Source organism: Rhipicephalus microplus, chromosome 10 (assembly GCF_043290135.1).
Source record: "Rhipicephalus microplus isolate Deutch F79 chromosome 10, USDA_Rmic, whole genome shotgun sequence".
Classification (NCBI taxonomy): Eukaryota; Metazoa; Arthropoda; class Arachnida; order Ixodida; family Ixodidae; genus Rhipicephalus; species Rhipicephalus microplus.
In genome coordinates, this window is record NC_134709.1 from 56,661,467 (window position 1) to 56,685,316 (window position 23,850).

The window sequence follows — 23,850 nt, forward strand, 5'->3', positions numbered from 1 at the left end:
GGCCATACGCACTGAAATTTGCAATGCCCTACCTACAGTTCCGGCCTCTTACCCATGCACTTCGGTGCCATCTGATCTCTCAACTGCTGGCTACGCACCAACTGCGCCGCCTTCACCTCTCAGTTACGCAGCTGTGGTCGCGCGGCCCCCACCGCATCCAGTCGCCTTATCGGCTCCACCTCCTCCGGCCTCGCCTCCAGCTTACAGGCCCCCACCTCGATTTTTCCGTCCAGCTAATGAGTGGCGCACCCGAGACAATCGTCCCATCTGCTTCGCGTGTGGCATCGCTGGCCACATTGCACGCTTTTGCCGCCACCTTCCCACACCTGCGCACGCATACTTCGGAGCTCCTACCTACGCACCGCAGCAGACCACCACGTCTGCATATGAACAGAGGCACTCCGACTCGGATCGCCACCCATCGACTGCTCGTTTCCCATCACCTCGTCGCCGATCGCCATCGCCTATGCGTCGTCGATCACCTCCTGAGGAGGGAAACTAATCAGTGCAGTTCCGGAGGCAAGAACTGCACCTTGTGCGCGATTCCCAAGGCCTCCATTTTCGCCGCAAAATGTTGTTGATGTCGATGTTGAGGGAGTCGCCACATTAGCGTTAATTGATACCGGGGCCGCCGTTTCTCTGATGAACGCAAAATTTTGTAGGAAACTGAAAAAAGTGACCACATCTCTCAGTGGCTTGGTGCTGTCCATGGCTAGCGCGCAACGCATTCATCCCTCGGCTGTGTGTACGGCGCGCGTCGTCATCCGAGACGTTTTGCACGTCGTACAGTTTTTGTTCTACCATCTTGCTCTCATGACCTTATCCTGGGTTGGGATTTCTTATCACGTCATGAAACTAGCATAGATTGTTCCTGTGCCGAAGTGTCCCTTGTGCCAACATGTGAATTTCCACCACCCGACCGCTCTCCTCTGCTCTGCAAACTCATCGCTGATGACGACATCACCTTGCCTCCTGGAGCTTCGGTCCCTATTAGCCTTTCATGTGTGGCGCAACCTGACAGTACGGTGGTGTTTACGCCATCTCCGGTTTTTACTGAACGCAAGGGCATCGTTCTCCCATTTGCTGTTCTTACAATTGCGTCTGGTTTAACCGTAATGCTCGTCACCAACCACTGCAACTACCTCATTGGCTTACTTCGTGGTGAAACGTTAGGATATGTGCAACCTGTCGACCATATCGATGATATTATTCTTCCCGACGAAACGCCATGTCACATTGCTGCAATCACTCATGCGTCTGAGCCATCAAGTTCGTCAGCCTTCGACAATGCTATTGACGCAGACCTTCCCCTCTCGCATCGCCGCCAACTTGTTGCTCTCCTTAACAAGTTTCGTTCTTCTTTCGACTTTCAAGAACCTGCTTTGGGCCGCACCACGCCTATCACTCATACTACTGACACCGGCTCACATTCGCCTCTGCGACAGCGTCCTTACTGCGTTTCCGCCGAAGAGCGCCGCGTCGTTACGGAGCAAGTAGATGACATGCTTAAACGTGGAGTCATACAGCCTTCTCAAAGCGCTTGGTCATCACCTGTGGTTCTGGTCAGGAAAAAAGATGGCACCGTACGATTTTGCGTGGACTATCGCCACTTAAACAATATTACGAGAAAAGATGTCTACCCGCTAACACGAATAGACGATGCTCTTGACTGTTTACAAGGCGCCGAGTACTTTACATCTTTGGATCTGCGTTGTGGGTATTGGCAGGTGCCAATGGCTGAATGTGATCGCCCTAAAACAGCCTTTGTAACGCCGGATGGCCTATATGAGTTCAAAGTCATGCCATTTGGGCTCTGCAACGCGCCTGCCACATTTGAGCGCATGATCGACACCATCTTGCGTGCCCACAAGTGGAAAACCTGCTTATGTTACCTGGACGACATCGTAGTATCTTCATCTGATTTCCCGACACATCTTCCTCGCCTCCACGAGATTCTGACCTGTCTAACTTCTGCAGGCCTACAACTTAACTCCAAGAAGTGCCACTTCGCAGCACGAAAACTAACCATCTTGGGACATGTCATCACAAGAGACGGTGTTCTTCCGGATCCCGATAAGCTTCGAGCTGTCGCTGATTTTCCATTGCCCACATCACTGAAAGCCCTAAGAAGTTTCGTCGGTCTCTGCTCCTACTTTCGTCGCTTCGTGCGTAACTTCGCGTCCATCATCGCACCTCTCATGAGTCTGCTTTCCAACAGCAAAGGCATATCTGCATGGTCACCTGCATGTGACGACGCATTTCGCCAGCTGCGCCGCCTGCTGACCTCACCACCTATTCTTCGTCACTTCGACCCTGCTGCGGCCACAGAAATTCACACCGATGCAAGTGGCATCGGCCTTGGTGCAGCTTTGGCACAACGGAAAGGCACCCAAGCTGAATACCTAGTCGCCTATGCAAGTCGCGCTCTCAAGAAGGCTGAATTGAATTACTCCGCGACAGAGAAAGAGTGTTTGGCCATAATCTGGGCGTTGACGAAGTTTCGCCCGTACCTTTACGGCCGTCCTTTCGACGTGGTCACACACCACCACGCTCTATGTTGGCTGTCCACCTTGAAAGACCCGTCCGGACGCCTGGGGCGTTGGGCACTTCGATTGCAAGAATACGACATCCGTGTCGTATATCGTTCCGGTCGCAAGCATGCGGATGCCGATGCACTTTCGCGATCGCCATTAACACCAGATGTGGCTTCTCTGTCTCTCCCTTTTACCACCTTGTCACCACTCGACACAACTGACATGCTTTCGGAGCAGCGTAAAGACTCATACCTTGCCTTGTTAGTCGACTACCTTACCGATCCGTCTGCGGTCCCTTCCACGACAGCGCTACTCCGGCAAGCAGCCCACTTTTCCTTACGAGACAACATTCTGTACCGCCGCAACTACATGCCTGGTGGTCGGAAGTGGCTCCTTGCTGTCCCAACTCATATGCGCTCTGACATCTGCATGAATTTCCATGCAGATCCTCAAAGTGCTCACGCAGGTGTCCTGAAAACCTACGAAAGGCTGCGCCAACGCTATTACTGGCGAGGAATGTATCGCTTTGTGCAGAAATACGTTCAATCTTGCACCACTTGCCAACAGAACAAGACACCTCCGTGGCAGCTTACTGGCATGTTACAGCCGCTCCCGTGCCAGGCTCGCCCATTCGACCGCGTGGGTATAGACCTCTATGGCCCCCTCCCATATAGTAGCTCTGGAAACCGGTGGATTATTGTCGGAGTCGATCATCTGACACGCTACGCTGAGACTGCAGCTCTACCGGCAGCGACCACCCACGAAGTTGCACTCTTCATTCTCCGCAGCTTCATTCTACGCCATGGTGCTCAGCGGGAATTACTCAGTGAAAGAGGTCGAGTGTTCCTGTCGGAGGTAATCTAAGCTATCCTCGCTGAATGCAACATTATCCACCGGAAATCTACCGCATACCATCCGCAGACAAATGGTCTTACTGAGCGGTTCAACCGCACACTTGGCGACATGCTGAGGATGTACACCTCCTCCGACCACACTAACTGGGACGCTGTATTGCCCTTTGTTACCTTCGCTTATAACACCGCGACGCAAGCGACTACCGGTTTTTTCCCGTTCTTTCTATTGTACGGTCGCGAACCTTCCCACCCACTCGACACTATACTACCATGCCGCCCTGATGCATCTGAGTGCTCCCCGCTTTCGGAAGTCGCCAGATACGCTGAAGACTGCCGTCAGTTGGCTCGGTCTCTCACAAGCGAGGCTCAAGCTCTACAAAAGACTCGACACGACGACGCTCACCGCATAGCTCCTACATTTCGTGCTGGCTCCCTTGTATGGCCTTGGGTGCCCCCGCACGTTCCTGGCCTGTGTTCTAAACTTCTGGCCCGGTACCATGGTCCCTACCGTGTCATTGACGTGACCTCCCCGGTGAATTACGTCATCGAGCCATTAACACAATCGCCAGATTTGCGCCGTCGAGGACGCGAGACCGTACACGTCGACCGTCTCAAGCCCTACTACGACCCCCTCATTGTGCCTACTCCCTGAGTCGCCAGGATGGCTACCCTTCACCCCGGGGGTATTGTAGTGGAGCATACGCACCAACGCGTATGCGCCTTCGGAAGACAACGAAAAGCCCGTGCTCTGATTGCGCGAGAACCTGTGCCGCCTTTGCCAGACTTGCTGTTCGCCCATTTTCCGCCGCGACCACGTTACGACTCCTCTGTTCGTATAAACATCATCGCACACGGTTTAGTTATCAGTAGGGATATGGCACGACGAGCGCCCATCAGGCGCGCGCGCTATCAAGGACGTCGTCCCGCGCCACCACACGCGTTGCTGTATACGCGCGCCTCCACATGGCGTGGTCAAAGTGCGTAGAGATGTCCTCTGGTGTGGTGGCTCAGTTGCGCGCGTGCTTATATCGGGATTCGGGTGCTTCGTACCTCTCGCGTTTCCTACACAAGTTTGCTTTGAAGTTACGCGGGTCAAAGTGAGCAATAACGTGAATTCGCTCACTGCTGCGGCCGCGTTTACAAAGTAAGTGCGCTGCCCACGCACGAAATATGAATTGTGACAGTTGTTTTTCCGTGCTCGTCCAGCGTATGCTCATTTTGTGCGTGCTCTCTGAATAAGGTGTGCGTAAGCATCTTGGCTTTCTCCGCGTGACATTGCAGTTTTTTTTTTCCTTCAGCATTTATTCCTTCGCCCATGGGGCAAAAAAAATGCACAATGAATGCTGTACTTTCTCTGCTAGGACACGTTTCACTTTTGTTTTACAACGATTTCTAAAAAGAGGGATAAAACAAGTTTTTATATCCTTTTTCGGAAGCTGCTACAATAAATGGATTCGCTCTGTGGTAGAGCACCTGCTTGCCGCGAAAAAGACCTGCATTCGGTGCTCACTCAAGCCGAAGCTTCTTTAGTTTGTTACAGCGAAGCATGTTATCCTGTAGGTTCTTCATGTTCCGTAGAGGAAACAGTATCGTCATCATGAACCGTACACGTCCTCTTCTTCATCCCCAAGACCTAGCCTTGTCTTCTATTGTGGTCACGGTATAAAACCTTTTCTGTAGTCTAAACATCTGAGACACACAAAAAAAGTTTTCTCAGTAGACTTCAACGCTATAGGTTGTCGAAATGGTTTATTGGGTGAGTTAGTGATGCCATTATAAATGGAAATTCAAGCGCGATCTATCACTCTACTGGGTGCCCCAGATATCTTTAGCCAAAGTTTTAAAATATGACAACACATGCAATTATGACGTGGCCAAATGCATGCTGCTGACCGTTGCCTGAAGTTAGTGAGACTATTTTTTGTGTTCTAAAATATTGTTTAATTAGATACGTTTACTTAACTTACCTTTGAAAGAACGAAGATAGATAAGAAAATTACAATGAGAAATTTGTAGATTACTTTGCAAAACGAGTGATTAGATAGCTTTTACCTTCACATCTGTTAATTATTACTGTTTTACTGATAACTATAAATGCCCACGAAATATTAAAAAATAGCACGTGACAAACCCGCTTCCGCGTTAGTGCAAACAATGATTCTAGTGTCCTTAACGCTCCGCGTACGAATGACCATAGCATTTGCCCGATTCTGCTGTGTCGACAAGGCCGCAACGATGGTGGTGGCTGTGCGATGAACACGCTTTGCTATCGGCCACAAAAGCGATAACCACTGTGACTGCTTATCGCTGTCATGAACTGGTGCGGGGGAAGCGTATCGTTCCGCCAAGGAACGTAAAGAGCACCGCAATCCCGGGGCGTGTGGGCGCGCCAGTGGTTTGTCACGTGGTATTTTTTTGTAATTTGCAAACATTTCTTGTTTGCAGAAAAACACTAATGATTAACAGATATAAAGATTGAAACTGTCTAATCGAACGTTTTGCGAACTGATCCACACCTTTGTCATTGAAAATTTTAACTGTCTTCGTTACTGCAAAAATTAGTTCGCATACTAACTACGTGTTCCGGCATACTTTTAAACTCTGTCTAAAGTTACGTGGGACACCCTGTATATATTGAGGCTCCTTAAGAAAGGCACACACCGTGGACTATACATCCCAACAAATTGCTCATATTGTAATGATATCTTGCCACCGGTAAGATTGCAGGCTCTTGTATTCACCTTCTAGTAGCGTGGTCTACTTCGGCAATTTTCGAAATCTTTCACGAATTGCCTAAGACGACTGGAAGGCTGAATAGGTCTACACTTCTATATACACTTTATCTCACTAAGTTCACCTTATATGGGGCAACGATGTCCAAGGTGCACTGAATAATGCGTTGGCGGCTCATCGATTGTACTAAGTTACAAGTATTTTACCTTTTCAAGCCATTCTGCTGCACTTTGTAGATGCCACCTATGTAAAAACTACTGCCATTGTGTGTTTTCTTTCTGTTTTTTGTTTTTTTAGTTTTTGCCTGTCTCTTTCTTTGATACCGTTTTATGCACATGCATTCTTGAGCGCCCTAGGTTATATATGTCGGTCATTTTCTTGAAAAAAAACTGAGTTGTGAGTTCGCGCCCGTTTATCTTCTCACCTTTCGTTTCTTTTTCGAATATTTCGTAGTGTGCTACCTCAACAAGCCGCACTTATGGGAGAAAAAATATACATAATTATCTTGCCTGTACGGAAGCAGAGCTGATTGTCGTGATCGTTTACCTGTCTTTCATGTCAGCTGAAAAAATTAGACACCTAAACCTGGTGAATTTGTTTCCTGTATGAAACTATTCCACATATTGTTTTGAAGAGCATGCAGAACTAAATTAGGACGCTGTATTTGTACCAAAACACTCATGTTGAAACTCTTTTTCAATGAAAAGAAACACTTGATATAAACAATTAGTCGTGAAAATGTCGCTGAGAAATAATTAGCGAAGAACCACTTTGAATGCTGGTCCACAAATATCGCTGAACATGCCATCTCTCTCAAGGCTAACAATTTTACTTGCGAAATGAAAACTCGCGATTCACTCTGAACACTTCTAACAAATTCATTTTAAATTCATCTATACGTATGGCGTATATCAACCACGCATCTCTACTACATAGCCAGTACAATTTGGCACTGTACAACTTGGCATTGCTTTAAAAACCAAAGCACCACTTTGAGATATTTCGCATACGTTTGTCGAGGGAAAAAAGTGTGTTTTTCCTGGCTTCAAGCGTGCCCGACCATAATTTCACTAGTTTTGAGTTGCACGTTATAAAGGCAAATGATGGCTAAGCATGAATTCTCGAAGTTAGGAGAAGTCATAAATGAATAGGTCACTCATAAAAAGCTATGTTATGCTCCCCAAGCAGTCTATGAACAAAAACAAGCTACTGTCTTTCCAGACAACATTCTATTGTAAAGTATATATTTTGTCGCGTGCTGACTCGCAGGGTTGCCGCTGGTTCCAGAAAGGAACAATGCGAAGACATGCAACCCGTCGACTACGGCAATGCCCACCACTGCAAGCAGCCGTCAGGGGAACAATGCCACGTTTTCGAAATTAGCCAGAAATCATTCAAATGGAAGCACGTTCTCGCGAGCCATCGCCTTGAGCACACAGCTAACAAGCCTCATCATTGCGGCATATGCGATAAAACATTTTCAGGTAAGCGTAATCTCATGAAACACGGGCGCATTCACACAGGCGAGAAGCCCTATCGCTGCAAGATATGTGGCAAATCGTTTTCACAGAAGAGTAACCTTAATACACACGGGCGCATTCACACAGGCGAGAAGCCCCATCGTTGCAACAGATGTGGTCAATCATTTGCACAAAAGCATCATCTCGAGACACATCGTCACATTCACAGGCGACAAGACCTTGAAGTGCCTGGCATGCATGAAGTCCTTCGCACAACTGAACGCCTTTCGTGCGCACCAACGCACTCATAGTGGTGGATGGCTGTATAAGTGCGAATTGGGATCAATCATTGAACACATCGTCAAATCTGAAAAGGCAACGACGCACGCACTGAAACAAGACAACGTGGGCATGAAAGAAAATGAGAATCACTAATACAGGCGGTGTATCAATGAGCGGCGGTGTTTTTTGACGTAGTATAACTAACCTCACACCTCACGACAAGCGCACTTCGGCACCTGCACATTCACCTGGATGTCTATCCCTTCGTTAACAAAACGTACCATCAATTACGAAAGCCCAAATAATTGTCTTACTACAGACGTATCGAACAGCATTCGTGCTGAATTTTATTACTATTGACGAGTCGATGTTTTCATACGCTTAACGTACCTCAAACCTCATGCGGAGCACATGGCGCCAATATCACAACCACATACGTGTGTCCGTGCACTAGCGTTATTTGCAAGCAATCTTTCGTGTATAAATAAAGTGTTTTAACACGCAACAATTCATGAACGTGATTTTTGAATTTATACATGACATTGAATGGCGAGGCCAGTGTTTAAAGACGTTTCAATAAATAGACCCATCCTGACAAGCATTTGTGGACACCGACACGATAATGTGGCGGAGATTGCCATGGACAGCGACGACAATGGCGAAGACGACGCCGCTCGACGCCACGCGCGGGCGCCCATGAGCTGTCACTAGAAAAATCTGCCTTTGAATATAAACGCACAAAAAAGTTTTAATACCGAACAATCGATGAACATGTGGGGTGAATTTGTCGTAAGTTGTGTGACGGAGTTTTTGAAAGTTCAACCAGCCTCATGAGGCGGACGCATGTGCGCCTCTGCATTCACGGCGCAGTGTATCTGCAGCTACAAGTATGTACAGTGCTCAACCCACACGTCTATAACGACGCAGCGTCGCACGCGGAACAGCACGCGCGACATCTGCAGTCGCAAATACGCCACATCTGAGCATGCGTGGCGCCAATGATGTGCCTGCCCTGCAGTTTCTACCCTTCTATATCTGCGCGGCCGCGATGACTGCTTTGCAGCGCTGTCAACATTACAAAACCAAAATAAAACAAAAGATAAAAATATTCTCGCTTCGTGATATCATACCAGCGACAACGGTTTACCTTCGTCTTTTTTCATGCTTTTTGTTTTTTTTTGTGAATTGTTCAAAGCGCTTTCGACGGCAAAATCGGTTGTTGCATCCGCCGCGACAAACAGGGATCAGTATTGCAAGGCAAGCACATCGCTGGCGCCACGCATGCTCATATGCGGTGTATTTGCCACTCCAGATGTCGCCCGTGCAGTTTCCCGCACAACGCTCCGTCGTTATAGACATGCGAGTTGAGTACTTTCCAATCAATCATTCGCATACAACAAAAGCTTTAGTACGCTATTGTAGCGTGCATTGTGATTTCTTTAGCAAAACGTTTTTTTTTTTCTTGAAGTACCCACTCTGAGTGACCGTGCGAATGCTTTTATTTAGAGTTATGAAATTACATTCCTTCAGTGACTGCAAATGGGAGAAGGGAAACGAAGGATTGGAGAGGCTGTGTGTGCTGTGCCAATTCCGCTGCCTGTTCTTGCATTAGGATGTGTTGTGACCGGCGCCAGAGCGGAAGAGGGAGCGGCGCTCCTTTAATCTTCAAACAAGTAACCGAACGACCGGCTGCCTACTGTTAGGACCGGCGCCAGGTCTGACAATGGATCGGCGTTCCTTTTGATGTTCCTTTTTAGTCGCCAAACGGGTTGGCGGCCTGTGTCCGCCATGTATTGTTCCCCCCCTGGCCGGAGGGTGCGGCGTCTTGCCGCCACGACACCGTGAGCAGTTCGGGAGACCACAAGTGCCGCTTCTTCTTTGGAATATGACGGCGGCGGCGGCGGCCGGAAATCGTCCCGCTAATTGAACGAGTCGTTCGGCGACCATTTGAAGCTTGTTTACGGCGGCCCTTTCGATGGATGCAGTCATCAACTTCAGACCCCTCGCCCAGCGACACCCCTTGACGAGGAGGAGCCACGTTCGTGCCACATGGCCGTGCAGTGACCACGCTTCAATTTTGAACGTTCACGTGGACCGTGCGTGCTCGTCACCCTCGCGGGTAATGTGTGATCCGTGGTTGGACGGTGCCCTCTGTACGCGGTCCCCGATCTAGGGATCTGGGGAGGACAGACCCTTTATAATGAGCCCCACGGCTCATTCGTGTGTGCTTTTTTTTCGAGAGCAGAACCGAGCAGAACCATGTAGAACCAAGCACCATGTAGCGCTATGTTAGGAGACATGTAGAGGCCTGCCACGTTTGAGAGCTCACCGTGTAGGGAGTTCGCAATGTACATATTGTAAATAAACCCTCTTCAAGTCTCTCTTCCTCCTGCCTCGACAACTTCATCCCGGACCTCCGGTGTCTGGAAACCCCGGTCGCAACAACTGGTTGGCAGCGGTGGGATACGAGTCTGCGACGGAGAGCGACATGTACCGGAGGCCAGCCGAAAGCCCTGGAACTCGGCGGGATCGAAGCAGCGTACCACCACCGCACGTAATGGGGTGAGTGCCTGGCTTTGTGCTTGAGATATATCGAGTCTTTTAGCCTAAATTCGTTAAAAGATAGATATAACCAACAACTGCCTGGCCACTGTGGTTGTTATCTCAGCACAAGGCAGCACTGGATGATTATCTGAGCAAGTACGCTAAAGCAGGAAAGCTTAGATGATTCAATAGGAACAAGGGGTAATGTTTCAAAATTTCTAAGGGTACGTTGCGGGTTAAATTTTAGGATGTTGTAAAAAGCAGGAGTGAAAAATTAACAAGAAAAAGTAGAGAGGGATGTTGGCCACGTAGTGCTACTTGGGTGCTTAAGCTTGTGGTCTCCGCTGTGAGATTTGCCAGGCTTCAATTTCTCTAGACCCAGAATTGAAGCGCTGGTGGGTTTGTGTTTTGTCACAGCTGAGCCAAAGCAAAGTAGTCGCCATGGATCTTACGAGATTGACGAGAGAGAACCTGCTGAACCTGTGTTGGGATCTGGAGCTAGATTTTAATGATGATATGCCTGCTTCTAAACTCCGCGAAGTGATTCTCGAAAGCAATAGTGACAATGAGGAAATCGAGCACTTCGGGAATATGTACTTATTGGACCAGAAGGAGGAAGTACAAAGGGCGCAAAGAAAGGAAAGATGGCGCCAGGAGGAATTGGAAGCTGAGCGCAGGCATGAAGAACATATAAAAAGGATGCAGGAATTAGATGAAGAGATAGAAAGGCTTAATTGTGAATTGGTGGCATTGCAGCAGAGTGGTCAATCCATAGATGTAGCGCACGAACGGTGCGATGTAGCGGCGGTGCCGTTTAAGACCGAAGCGAAGGCTACAGGTCAGACATCTGTAGATGTAGCGCACGAACGGTGCGATGTAGCGGCGGTGCCGTTTAAGACCGAAGCGAAGGCTACAGGTCAGACATCTGTAGATGAAGTGCACGAACGGTGCGACGTAGCGGCGGTGCCGATTAAGGCCGAAGAGAGGGCTACAGGTCAGAAATTTGCAGATGTACCGCACGAACGGTGCGTTTCAGCAGCGGTGCCGTTTAGGGCCGAAGAGAGTGCTGCGGGTCTGATATCTGTAGATATAGCGGCGGTGCCGTTTGAGGCCAAAGAGAAGGCTAGTGCCTGTAAGGGAATGGAACAGGTTTTAACCCATTCTGAGGGAAAAGAGCTCGCGGTCACAGCAGGGTGTGAGGGTTCCGTGGTGGGGGAAACGAAGTTAAGATTAACAGAGTGTTCCATCGAACCTTGCAGCCCTGTAGACCATGTTGATGAGCGTCAGAGGCGGACGAAAGGCTCCAGGTTTGGCACCAAGGAATGTGCCAAACGGAGAAAGCGTCCGAAAAACAGAAGCGCGGCAAGGCTCGCGATCAGCGCGGCGCGTTTGACGAGGACCTTCAAACGGCGTGGCGGATTTGCGAGAAAAGGCCCGTTGTCTTCTCTGACTGGCTTAAATCGCAGGCGTCTGAGCGGCCGGAGAGTAAGGAACAGAAGTGCGCAATCTACGCGGCCGCGGTCTTACGATGAACTGATAGGCAATCATCAGGACCGGGCGCGCGAGATGGCGGAGGAGCATATCGGTGATGAAGAACGTCAGAGTAGGACGAAAGGCTCCCAGGTCCGCACAAAGAAGCGTGCACAGGGGAGAAAGCGTCCGAAGGGCAACAATAAGGCAAAGCTCGAGATGAGCACAACGCGTTTGAGTAAGGGTTTCAAACGGCGTGGTAAAATCGCGGGAAAAGTGCCGTTGTCATCTCTGACGGGTCTGTATCGTGTGCGTCCGAACCGCCGGAAAAGAAAAGCGCATCGTACGCGGCAGTGTTTGAAGGATAGATTGCTAGGCAATTATCCAGACAGTCCGCGCGAAAAATCAGATGAGCATGTGGGTGCTGGTGAGCATCAGAGATGGGCGAAAGGCTCCGTAGACGGCACCAAGAGACGTGCAAAACGGAGAAAGCGCCGTAAAAACAGGCAGGCAAAAATCGCGACGCGTTTGAGGAATGTATTCAAATGGCGGAGCGAAATTTCAAGAAAGTTGCCGTATCGCAAGCGTCCAAGCGGCCAGAGAACAAAGAAAAGAGAAGCGCATGGTGTGCGTAAGTGGTCGAAGGGCAAGAGACCCTTCCGTTGTTCTCGCGGTGCATTGGACGGGGTGCGGGGCAAAAGAGTCGGTGGTTTTCGAGAGGCAGGAAGCGACAGCAAGTCGGCTTCGAGGAACGTCGCGGGGTTCGGTAGCAGGGCGATTGACGCGTGTTGTAGACCCCGTTTCTCGAGAAAATCGTTCCGGGCGCGACCACCGCGAGTTCGACTCAGAGTTGTTGCGAACAGCTGTTAGCCTCTCGGAAAGCGTCGACTCGGGACTGTTGAAAGGAACATTTTGTTTGTTTTTGTGATTTTGTAAATAACTCGTTTGTACTTTGTTTTCGTTAGCGCTCTATCATTTTGGTAGCCTATATACGTTGTATAGATCTATTGGAAGGATAGTGACACGCATTAGAGCGTACAGAATTAGGCGTTTGTCATCGGCACCGGAGTTGGTTTGTATGCGTCCGAGCCGCCGGACAAAACGAAAAAAAAAAAAAAAGCACGTTGGGTAGAAAGGCAGACCCTTTCGTCGCTCTATCGACGGCATGTTTGATGGACTGCGGGAGTGCGAGGTACTCAGCGAGAGTAAGAACGCAGGTTGTCAGCGCAGAGCTTTGCGGGGGTCGGAGGCAAAGCGAATGGGTTTTGCCATTGTTCCATTTCCCGTTCGCCTAGAAAGACCCACAGGACGCGACACCGCGCGTTAGTCCCAAAAAGGAGTAGACATCCGTGAGCTTTTGACGATGGTCATTAGTGGATTTATTTTGTTTTGAAATTTGCTTTTGACTGTTTAAGTTGTTTTGGATTTTAATGTGTTTTTTAAGAATCTCGTCTACCAAATAGTGTTTAGGTAACACAATTTTGGTTTTGTTCATTTCTTGGGCGTTGTACGTTTAGCTAAGGTAAGCGTTGTGCGATTGCATAAACGACACGCATAGGAGCCTGCGTCCTGGTAGATACGTGTAAATGAGCAGGAGCAACGTTATGAACTAATTATGACTGAGCGTAGAGACGCAAAGTTATTGCTTGCGAGATTTTTCAGGATTCATGCGAAACTTTTTTTGTTGTTCATTTAATGTTTTGTTCGCATGTGTCCGGTGCGTAAGAAAAGCTAGCTCGTGAGTTTATATGTATGCTTTGTGAAAGTGGCAACAGCAAGGGAACGGTTAGGTGGTATCTCATCCAGGCAGGAGCACTGTGATGTGCGTTTGCGGATATATAATAAAGATGTTCCTAATGCAGGTGCAGCACGGCAGTTATGCTTTCGTCTTCTCAAAAGGAATTGACGACTGGCTTTGGCGGCACTAAATTTCGGGAACTAAAAGATAGCGTGAAGTAAAATGCTTTATTTTATGAGTATGATACCTGGTGGGTTACGGCGGATTGCTCACGCAAGCACTCGGGTATGCCACGGTGAGCGCATCACTTGCCAGTTAGTTTTCTTGAAAGCAGTTTGATGGGAAGATTATTATCGGATCGGGATTAGGAGTTTTGGTGAAACCTCAGAGAAACGTCCCGATTGCTGCTTTGTGTTTGGTAATACCGCTTAAGTAAGGTTGCTTTTGGATAATTTGTCGGACTCGACGTGTCTCAGTGCGGGCAGGGTGCTCTCCCGTGCCTGTGGTGGTGTGTATGAATGCTTTTCCCAGAGGGGAGCCACAAGGAGCGAGAGGGAAAGAGTCCTTGGCTGAGCGTCATCAGCAGTGGCCTGGAAGACAGCACTACACAGCGACACTTCGGGCAACCTGTGCAGCTGGTCACCCTCAGGTCGCTTCTCCCGCCGGCGGACGAGCTGTTGTGACCGGCGCCAGAGCGGAAGAGGGAGCGGCGCTCCTTTAATCTTCAAACAAGTAACCGAACGACCGGCTGCCTACTGTTAGGACCGGCGCCAGGTCTGACAATGGATCGGCGTTCCTTTTGATGTTCCTTTTTAGTCGCCAAACGGGTTGGCGGCCTGTGTCCGCCATGTATTGTTCCCCCCCTGGCCGGAGGGTGCGGCGTCTTGCCGCCACGACACCGTGAGCAGTTCGGGAGACCACAAGTGCCGCTTCTTCTTTGGAATATGACGGCGGCGGCGGCGGCCGGAAATCGTCCCGCTAATTGAACGAGTCGTTCGGCGACCATTTGAAGCTTGTTTACGGCGGCCCTTTCGATGGATGCAGTCATCAACTTCAGACCCCTCGCCCAGCGACACCCCTTGACGAGGAGGAGCCACGTTCGTGCCACATGGCCGTGCAGTGACCACGCTTCAATTTTGAACGTTCACGTGGACCGTGCGTGCTCGTCACCCTCGCGGGTAATGTGTGATCCGTGGTTGGACGGTGCCCTCTGTACGCGGTCCCCGATCTAGGGATCTGGGGAGGACAGACCCTTTATAATGAGCCCCACGGCTCATTCGTGTGTGCTTTTTTTTCGAGAGCAGAACCGAGCAGAACCATGTAGAACCAAGCACCATGTAGCGCTATGTTAGGAGACATGTAGAGGCCTGCCACGTTTGAGAGCTCACCGTGTAGGGAGTTCGCAATGTACATATTGTAAATAAACCCTCTTCAAGTCTCTCTTCCTCCTGCCTCGACAACTTCATCCCGGACCTCCGGTGTCTGGAAACCCCGGTCGCAACAGATGTCGAGCAACTTTCGTCGGGAAAGATCGGGTGAAGATTCAGGTTTTGGGCTGTCACAGGTATGCTATTAGAATTCCGTGACCCAATGAATTGGGTCACAGGAGTGCCGCTGTCTGTCTCCTTCTTTTCTTGTCCCCCGTTATTGGCGATGTTTTATGTGAACCAATTAATTTGCTGCTAGAACTTCACCTGAAGAATCAGCTAGCCATGTTTACCAATTGCCTTGTCTCAAATATTGTCTGCTGTTGACTGGGGAGTCGGGACACAAGATGGCAATATTTCCAAGACCAACACGAACGCAGGGTTTACGATTTCATGCTCACTCCAAATTTATTGTTCCATTGGTTTCTTCGGTTAGCAATGGTCAGGTGAATTCGCGTATATAGAACACTGCACACCATGCTCACTGCATTCGATTTTAAAATGAACATTTTTATAATAAAGGTAGTAATATTTTTTTTCTTTCAGAACGCGTGAAACAGTCCTGAGAAGAGGGGAGTTAGGGGATTATTCCAGTATATATAATCATAATCATGTGTGACTTCACCCTCTCCTCTTGCGTTTAGTGGTTAAAGGGAAAGATAAACGAGAAGGTTGTGGTGGGTGGTTGCGCATAGGACGCTACACGGCGGAAAGCAGTTCCGGCACAACGTCTATATTACCAGAAGCGCTCCTGTGTGTTCTGTCTGCCTTATTCGGTGTTTTATTTTCCATGTTTCTGCTGAAACCTCAGGCGTAAGCCAGCTGTTCAAAAACAGAAAAGGAGTATTTTGCTATCATTTTAGCTATACCAATGTTTCGTCCTTGACTCAACGGCAGGTCTTTCATCGTTGGGAGTGACATCCATGCCTCGTGTTGGCTAGCTAACTTGAAGGATCATTCAAGCCACCTGACACGGTGGAGTCCGTGACTTCATCATCATTGTTTACAAGACCGGGTGAAAGTGCTCTGACACCGGTTGCCCGTCTCATGCGGCTTTGCCCACCACAGCAGGTTGACTGAGACAATAAGTCCTTCTCTGGGAGCTTAAGTACCAACGACTTCGCCAAATGAGAACTAGACGACGCAGAACTCAAAGCCCTTGCGAAATACTGCAGAACAAGGCCGCCATTTTTCCAAAGGTGGTCAAACGAGTAAAGGTTGTCAAACGAGTACTGGCGTCGTTGTTATTGAGAATGGGCGTTTCCTTAAAGAACTTCATGCCGCTTCCAGTGAACTGCCTGCTTGTTATACTTTGAACATTGCGTCCACATGTTACGGAAGCCGTACATGACGACTCGATAGCTGGACACCTTGAGTTTTCCCGCACGCTCGCGAATATACAAGAAATGTACTATAAACCTCGCCTCACTGCCAACGTCAGTAAGGCGAGGAGACGCTTGAGCACATCCTATACACTGCTCAAACTCAACGACTGCCCCGCCGCGGTGGTCTAGTGGCTAAGGTACTCTGCTGCTGACCCGTAGGTCGCGGGATCAAATCCCGGCTGGGGCGGCTGCATTTCCGATGGAGGCGGAAATGTTGTAGGCCCGTGCGCTCAGATTTGTGTGCACGTTGAAGAACCCTTGGTGGTCAAAATTTCCGGAGCCCTCCACTACGGCGTCTCTCATAATCGTATGGTGGTTTTGGAACGTTAAACACCACAAATCAATCAATCTCACTGACGTCCGGTGGAAGTCAAGACAGAGGGACGGACGGACGGACGGACGAACGGACGGACGAGCAGCAGTAGTGGTGGTAGCGGCAGTAGTGGCGGTAGTAGTAGCAGCAGCGGCAGTAGTAGCGGTAGTAGTAGCAGTAGTGGCGGCAGTAGTAGCAGCAGCGGCAGTAGTACTAGCAGCAGCAGCGGCAGTAGTAGTAGCAGCAGCAGCAGTAGTGGTAGTGGTAGCAGCAGCAGTAGTAGTGGTAGTAGTAGCAGTAGGCGTCACGCTGTTGAAATGCCAGAAGAGTGTGCGTAAAAAATACAAATAAACTGACCATGATAAAAAATGACCATAATACTAGGGACAACTTTACTTTCGGTATAAATACCAGTAATTTCTCACTTTGGTTAATTACTTCATTTAGGGAGACGCAATAATGGTAATGAACGAAGGCATGCCACCTGGGCTCGTAATAGCTTCGTGTAGACAACTGAACAAGCGCCAAGAAACAATACCAGAAGAAGGCTAGGCGCAAACCGCACGTGCTTAATTGTAAATTCTGAGTACAGTTGCTTTCCGCTTGCTGAAATTCAAAGAATCAGTTTCCACCAAGTAGTACAAATCTGTGGTAACATGGAGTGGACGCTTCTCGGAAATGTCAAGTAAATGCGGCTACGCCAGCTGGAAACCACCTGACGGGAGGCGGGTGCTGAAATGCCATTGCATGAGCAGTCTGGTCATGTGATCTCGTTTCCGCAATGAATGGGAAACACGCGTATTTCAAGTCCCAGCTCCAGACATATGGAACCGTGGGGTCTCGCAATCCAGTCACGTACCCTTGCATGCTTAAGACTTCACTCTGTACAGGTGACAGAGCAGAATATGAACGCTTATTCATGAAAAAGGGGTGTTGCTGGAGCCTGCAACGACACACACCTGGCTTTACGGTTTTAACGCAATAGCGTTAAAGTGCTCGCTTTACGGAAATTCCGGAAGATGAATATAATCGACCTAAAAGAAAAAGAAAGCGGCTTTCACCTTAAAGTCGTCTGAGGCGAATTCACAAAGCTGAGGACTTTTTTTTTCGTTTCATTCACTCGCGAAGCTACCGTCATAGCACAAACGGCCTACCTCTGCTTCGGTCACTCGAGTGGGCCCGGAACATGAGCCGACCCCGAGATGACCCCGCAATCTACAGGACCCTGCACCTTCTACGCACGCTTGCCATAGAGGTGTCTTGCGACGCCTTTCTCGTTTCCCAGTCGCTGGAAGGCGGCGTGCATCTTCAAGGCTTCCAGCAGTACACCAGTGGGTAGGCACTGTTCTTCATTGCCTCCTGCTATGCGCACTGCCGTGGCAGTGACAGCTTGCAGCCCTTCATCGGTGACGAATGTGACGAGCCATTCCGCAACGTCCAAGGCTTTGCGGACATATTGGCTGCACGCCGGGTACTCTTACGAACCCCACAGAGAAGTGCGCTTTAATGTGAATCTGTGTTCCGCACAAAGAACACTGCTCTTGTCTTTCTTTAAAGGTTCAGGTGAACGTTACCTGAATTTTCGCAAGTTCGCTCCTAATATTTTTGGACTATACAATTTTCTTGCTTATTTTCTCAACATGTTTTTGTTCCCTTTCATGTACGCTCTAGAACACGGACGAATTGAAGTCATATGCTGCAATAAAGCTTTTAAAGCATTTCTAGTTTTGAGTCATTCGTGGGCATATCAATGACGTCATTGCCGATGACGTCAGTACCGTGGCAGCCACATTTCGATGGTGTTGATGCTCCAAGCCCGTTCACTAAGATTTAATAGCCAGTTAGAGATCCCCGGTGGGTCAAGCTTCCGATGCTCTTCACTACGGCGTTCATCGTAGTGATATCGTGGTTCTTGGCGTTACACTCTGACACATAATAATGTTCCTACTAATAGGAATGCCTAGCAAAACGAAGTGGGTGGACCGCAAAGATAACTCTTAAAATAAGACAGCATATCCAAGCAGTGAACGATGATAAGTGAAGCGAAGCAGCCGTCCGTCAATGTGTCCGTCCGTCCGTGCATGCGTCCGATCGCGTTCGAAAATGGAAATGGCGCGCGCGTAACACCGACGAACCGCTAGTCAAGGAAGCCAACCACTATCTAGGAGACTGAGAAAGGCACTTGTTCGTGTACCCAGGCGCAGCCCACGCACCAGCCAATCGGTAAGTAGCGGTACAGCGCCATCTGGAATATTCTCGCTCAACTACATTTTTATTTGCGCCATCTATTATACTATTCGGGAGATACTGCCCTGTTTTTTTTTTCTCGTCTCTTCTCCCAAGACTAAGAGGAGCTTCACCCCTAAAGTAGGGGCAAGCTCCTTTTTGCAAGCTACGGCACTTCCTTTTATAGCCTCTCGCTGGTCAAGTCTCAAGTATTCGCCTATGCTACTGAACTCATGAGCCGCTTTGTACATTCAGTACACACAGGGAGATAAGCAAACTTCGAATATTATTTTTTGGCAACACTTTTCCGCCCAACTATTGCTTCTGTAAGAAACTGAGATGATGCCAGCACACCCAACCCACCTACACGTTTTATAACGTGTAGTTACTTGTAACTATGGCAGTAATATCTTAGTGCAACGATTTAACAGCATTATTCACCGTTCACGAGTGTCAGCTTCAAGATTATGACAGATATCGATTTCTCTCCCTATACCTTCGAGAACCGTTTCGGGAGAGATAGACAGGACAACAGTCTCGGCACAGGCTTTGAGATGGGTAGCGAGGCACTGAAAGTTGTATAGAAAAGCACGTGGCGGCCTCGCGCGGCTGCGCCGGTCACTATGCTACCTGCAAAGCTCAAATCAGTCAATGGTCTCAAATTTTGGTGCATGGCGGGATCAGTTGGGTATGTCACAATGTTCGCAGAAGTAAGAGAACGATTTCTAACGGACTTTTAGAATCGACTGCAAATTTTAGGCCACGTTCTGCACTATATTATTTAGCACGCTTGTCGTAAAGTTTCTGGACTTCCAACTGGCAGCAATTTTCGACCATTTCAAAGACGTGTTGCAAAACCCCGCTAATTCATTTTTTTCTGCATTAAACTCTGTTTGTCCTCTACACCCTCAACCCCTCTCAAGCGAGCGTTATACAGTGCTTCTGGCCTCTTTCAAATTCGAGCCATTCTCACTTTACTCAAGTCGGTGCAACTTCTTGCTCTTTCGGTCAAGCCTCACTTTGACCCCTGAAACCCCAATCTTTGCTCAGTGATATTTTTTTCTTGCCACCACTGTGGAGGCTAAAGAACTAAAACGCTTGTTTGCGTGCGTGTCAGAAAATAGTGCCCATTTTTACTTTTTGATTTTCATGGTACCTCTAGTCCAAATAAACACGTTTTCTTTCTTTCTTCATTTTTAAATAAGGCAAGTATCGTAAGCCATTGGTAGTAAAAGCTGTTGTTTAGTTTAATTTTTCTTTTCTTCAATTATTAGCCAGCCCTATGTTTTCTACACACTTGTTCTTCACAGAAAACATGGCGTTCTCCATGCCGGCTGAACAATGTGCGGCCGCAAACTTGTCGTTTTGTCATTCGAGAGAGGCATGCTTGAAATTTGATTGAAAGTGGCTGTCAAACAGATCAAGCGAATTAACTGCAACGTAAGTCTTTGCCAGGGTAAAGTGCCATCATCTTGGATTACCGACGAATGTAGTTAGCAAGCTGAACGGATAGCGACACCAAAATCATCTGGACATAGGCTGCCGGACTACTTGCGTCGTAATACAAACATGCGGAGGGCCCGCCTTCGTAGCCTTCGCTTGTCTTGCAAGACAAGTTGTCGCCAAGTGTGGCAAACTCCACGACGGTACATGGTCAACTAATACAGCCTCTCTGCAAAAGACAAATCAGGTGATTCATAATGTAGTGCCACACTTTCCTTGCACGACACATTCAAGCGACTGTTCACAATGACGGACAAATCGCAATGCTTCGCTGTGTTATCTTCTCCCTGGGTACACAACGATCGAAAAGTTTTTAGTAAACCTGCATTCACCGATATCGTATTTCTAGCCGTTCATTGCAAAAATAGAGGCGCACACAGCGTCTTGTGATTTGTATGATACACTGCAACGGTACACGTGTCTCTTACGCCATCATCGTTTTCATTATCTATTTGAAATCGTAAAGCACATGCGTTGCGATTCAGTGCATTGCACAGAAGACTGTACCTGCAGTGCTCCCGAGTCGCCGCTCCAGACATGTCCGACACGAGAGACGATAGCCGCTCGGCTTTCGAATTTCACCCCAGCGGAATGCCACCGACCTCAAAACTTGTCCACGCCGAGGATGATAAGTCCGTTTCGTTGGACGTCCCCATGTAAGTCTTTTCGTCTGTCGAATCTTCATTAAATAAGGATATCTGTAGCGATTACTTGAGATGCTGGGCGAGGCGTAACTACATTATTGTGTACCGAAACGCAGTTAACCTGGTAGACATTGTGTCCACGTACATTATCTCAGTTTTCCGGCTTCTTTCATGATTTCGCAAGGGCTGGAAGTAATCAAATAAGCGAAATATTCACCATAACGGCATGATTATTATAGCTTGCTTGCTATAAATGATCTCTGGATAACTGCATATGTTTTCCTTCAAATGTTTTAGAAGCGCAGTATTACGGCACGGTGTTAAGGGCACGACGACAGTGTGGATCAGTGCTGCTAAGCGAGTACCCTTATACCCCAATGTAAAAAAAAGTCGTTCGAAGAAGAGCTCTGCGAAGCTAAGTCCGACAGTAAAACCATAGGTTCCAAGGTAATATAAGAGCACTTTGTTTGTGAGTGTGTTGTTTTGACCAAATAATCTTTGCGTGACCCGGTTTCAAGTGGTAAGCCTAAATGATTAAAATGGTGAAGCGTAACTGCCGGACATTTGCCGCTTGTTTCGTGACAAAGCAGCTTCGATCCACGTGATGCCAGAACGAACGTAATGTACAAAGACTAGGCGAATCCAGGTCATACCCGTAATTCCCACGCTCGCTGAAGCGCCGTGCATTGCAGCTCCCATAGACACTAGCGTCAGAGTTCGCTCGAGTGTATCTTTAGAAAACTCTATGCGGAAGCAGCTCGAAAACGTAAACGCCAGTGATAAGGCCAGTTTCGCATCTTATTAATTGCGTCCTTGGGTTACCTATCATTGCTGGTCAGTGCTTATGCGTTATTGTCAATATCTATAGGCGTACCTTTTATTTTTGTGGCTGAAGCTATTGTGTAGCTAGCTGTGTGGTCTTAGGCATGAGAGCTAAAGCTTTGCAGGATACATTTCTGCGACGCACGAAGCCATTTCTGAGCACACTAGGTATTTTTCCCTTATAGAGAGAAGCACACAGCGACGCGTTAAAGTACTTGAGTGCCAAAAATTAGCTACTGGACTATCCCCAACCCTGTGTTTTGGTACTAAAACGTGATGCCTGCCTAATACTGTAACAAGGAGAGAACGCTTAAGCTTGAGATTGAGGTTAAGCTTGAGGGTAAGCTTTCCGCGTTTAATCTTTATCATGCCACTGATATGAGAATGCGTAATGATTACGCATGTGTCACCACAGCAATGAAGATGGAGATAAAGTCTTCCTAAACACTTGTCTTTTTTTTTTCTTACGAGTTTTTCATTTAGGTACACCGAGTGTTCTCTTTAAAGGAATAGATTTTTATATAAATGATGTTTTCACAGGGAGATGACGTCTTGTCATGCGAACTCTAGCGATGCTCAAGTATTTCTTCACTGATAAAGTTGTAGCGAGACGGATAAATAATAATCGCTTTTTAAGTTGGTTAATAAACTGCGCCGCAGAAAGTGAAATATTAGAGGACAGTAAGACGTATTATCACAATTACTCGCCAAGCCGTTTTTAATTTTGCGATACAATGCTAGCTGACTATTCGTAACGAACTTGCTAGTACTTGAATGGATGGGAAGTCCAAACACCAGCGCAGTCTGTTTTTTTTTTTACATTGGTGAACAAAGGAAATTAAGCTCATTGATTACGTGACGTTAAATATAATCGGCAAGAATCAAGCCGAACTTTCTGTAGGTAAAGGAGCAAGCGATCTGACGTAAACGAATGATGATGATGATGGTGGTGGTGGTGGTGGTTGTGGTGGCCTGTAAATATGGCTCACAATCACTTTGCGAGATTGCCCTAGAAACGAATGTTTTCATAGAAAGGATCACCAATTTATTGTACATGTGACGCATTGTAAAATGGTTTTAATAATAATTTCACAAATTCAGAGATAGCCCTATGTTTGCTGTCAATTTATATGAGCAACTTAATTGAATGAGTACAAGAGCACTCTTCATGCAACGCTGAGTGTCAGAACTTCTGCGTATCAATATTTTACTTGAAGTTCAGCGTTTTAAGGCACATAATGCCGGTTATGCCATTATTCGTAGTTGTATTAGTGCATGTTGCTCGTTCAAGGTAGATGTAAAGACTATGCTGGGACACTTATACGTGCCCCATCCTTACAAAAGGAGGCATTTCTTGCTACCTTTCGCTCCATCAAAAAAATGGCAGCATATCCAAAGGGTGAATAATGGAGAGTGGGGCGAAGCGTCCGTCCGTCCATTCGATCTTGCTTCCGTCCATCCATGCGTCCGTCTGTGTGACCGTCCATGCGTCCATCCGCCCGGCCTTGCGTGCGTCTGTTCGTGCGTCCGAACGTCCATCCGTACGTCCGTCCCTGCATTCGTCCATGCATGCGCCCCTGCGTCCATCCATGTGCCCAACCGTCCGTGTAGCCATCCGTGCGTCCGTCCATGCATGCATCTGGCTGTGTGTGCGTTCGTCCATCTAGTCAACACTCCAAGTACCACAATCTCGCATCTTTTCATCATATATTCCGCATATAGAAGCACCGCCATTCAGCGGACATTCCAAGGACTAAAGGAGAGCTGGTACACGCACACTCTCTTACGGCTTGCGCTTCGTGTCTACGTCCCACCTTTTACCACCTCGAATTCATGGTATATACTAGTTCACTGTATTCATGGCACTGTGGCAAAACGCTCGCTAAACCTTTCTAAAACCAAAGAGTTTACGCCC

General features: G+C 48.1%; 1 protein-coding gene across 2 annotated transcripts in view; it reads left to right on the forward strand.

The window, feature by feature from the left end:
- The window catches only part of LOC119180764 (uncharacterized), a 78,051-nt gene that overhangs the window by 43,948 nt on the left and 10,253 nt on the right, over positions 1–23,850 (forward strand). The window contains exon 12 of one of the 2 annotated variants that reach the window (XM_075875689.1): positions 7,391–8,496. The exons of the other annotated variant lie outside the window; for it this stretch is intronic. Coding sequence (XP_075731804.1) covers positions 7,391–7,892 — 502 coding nt within the window. The 3' untranslated portion in view covers positions 7,893–8,496. Of the gene's footprint in view, positions 1–7,390; positions 8,497–23,850 lie in introns of those variants that run through there. 2 annotated transcript variants of the gene reach the window in all.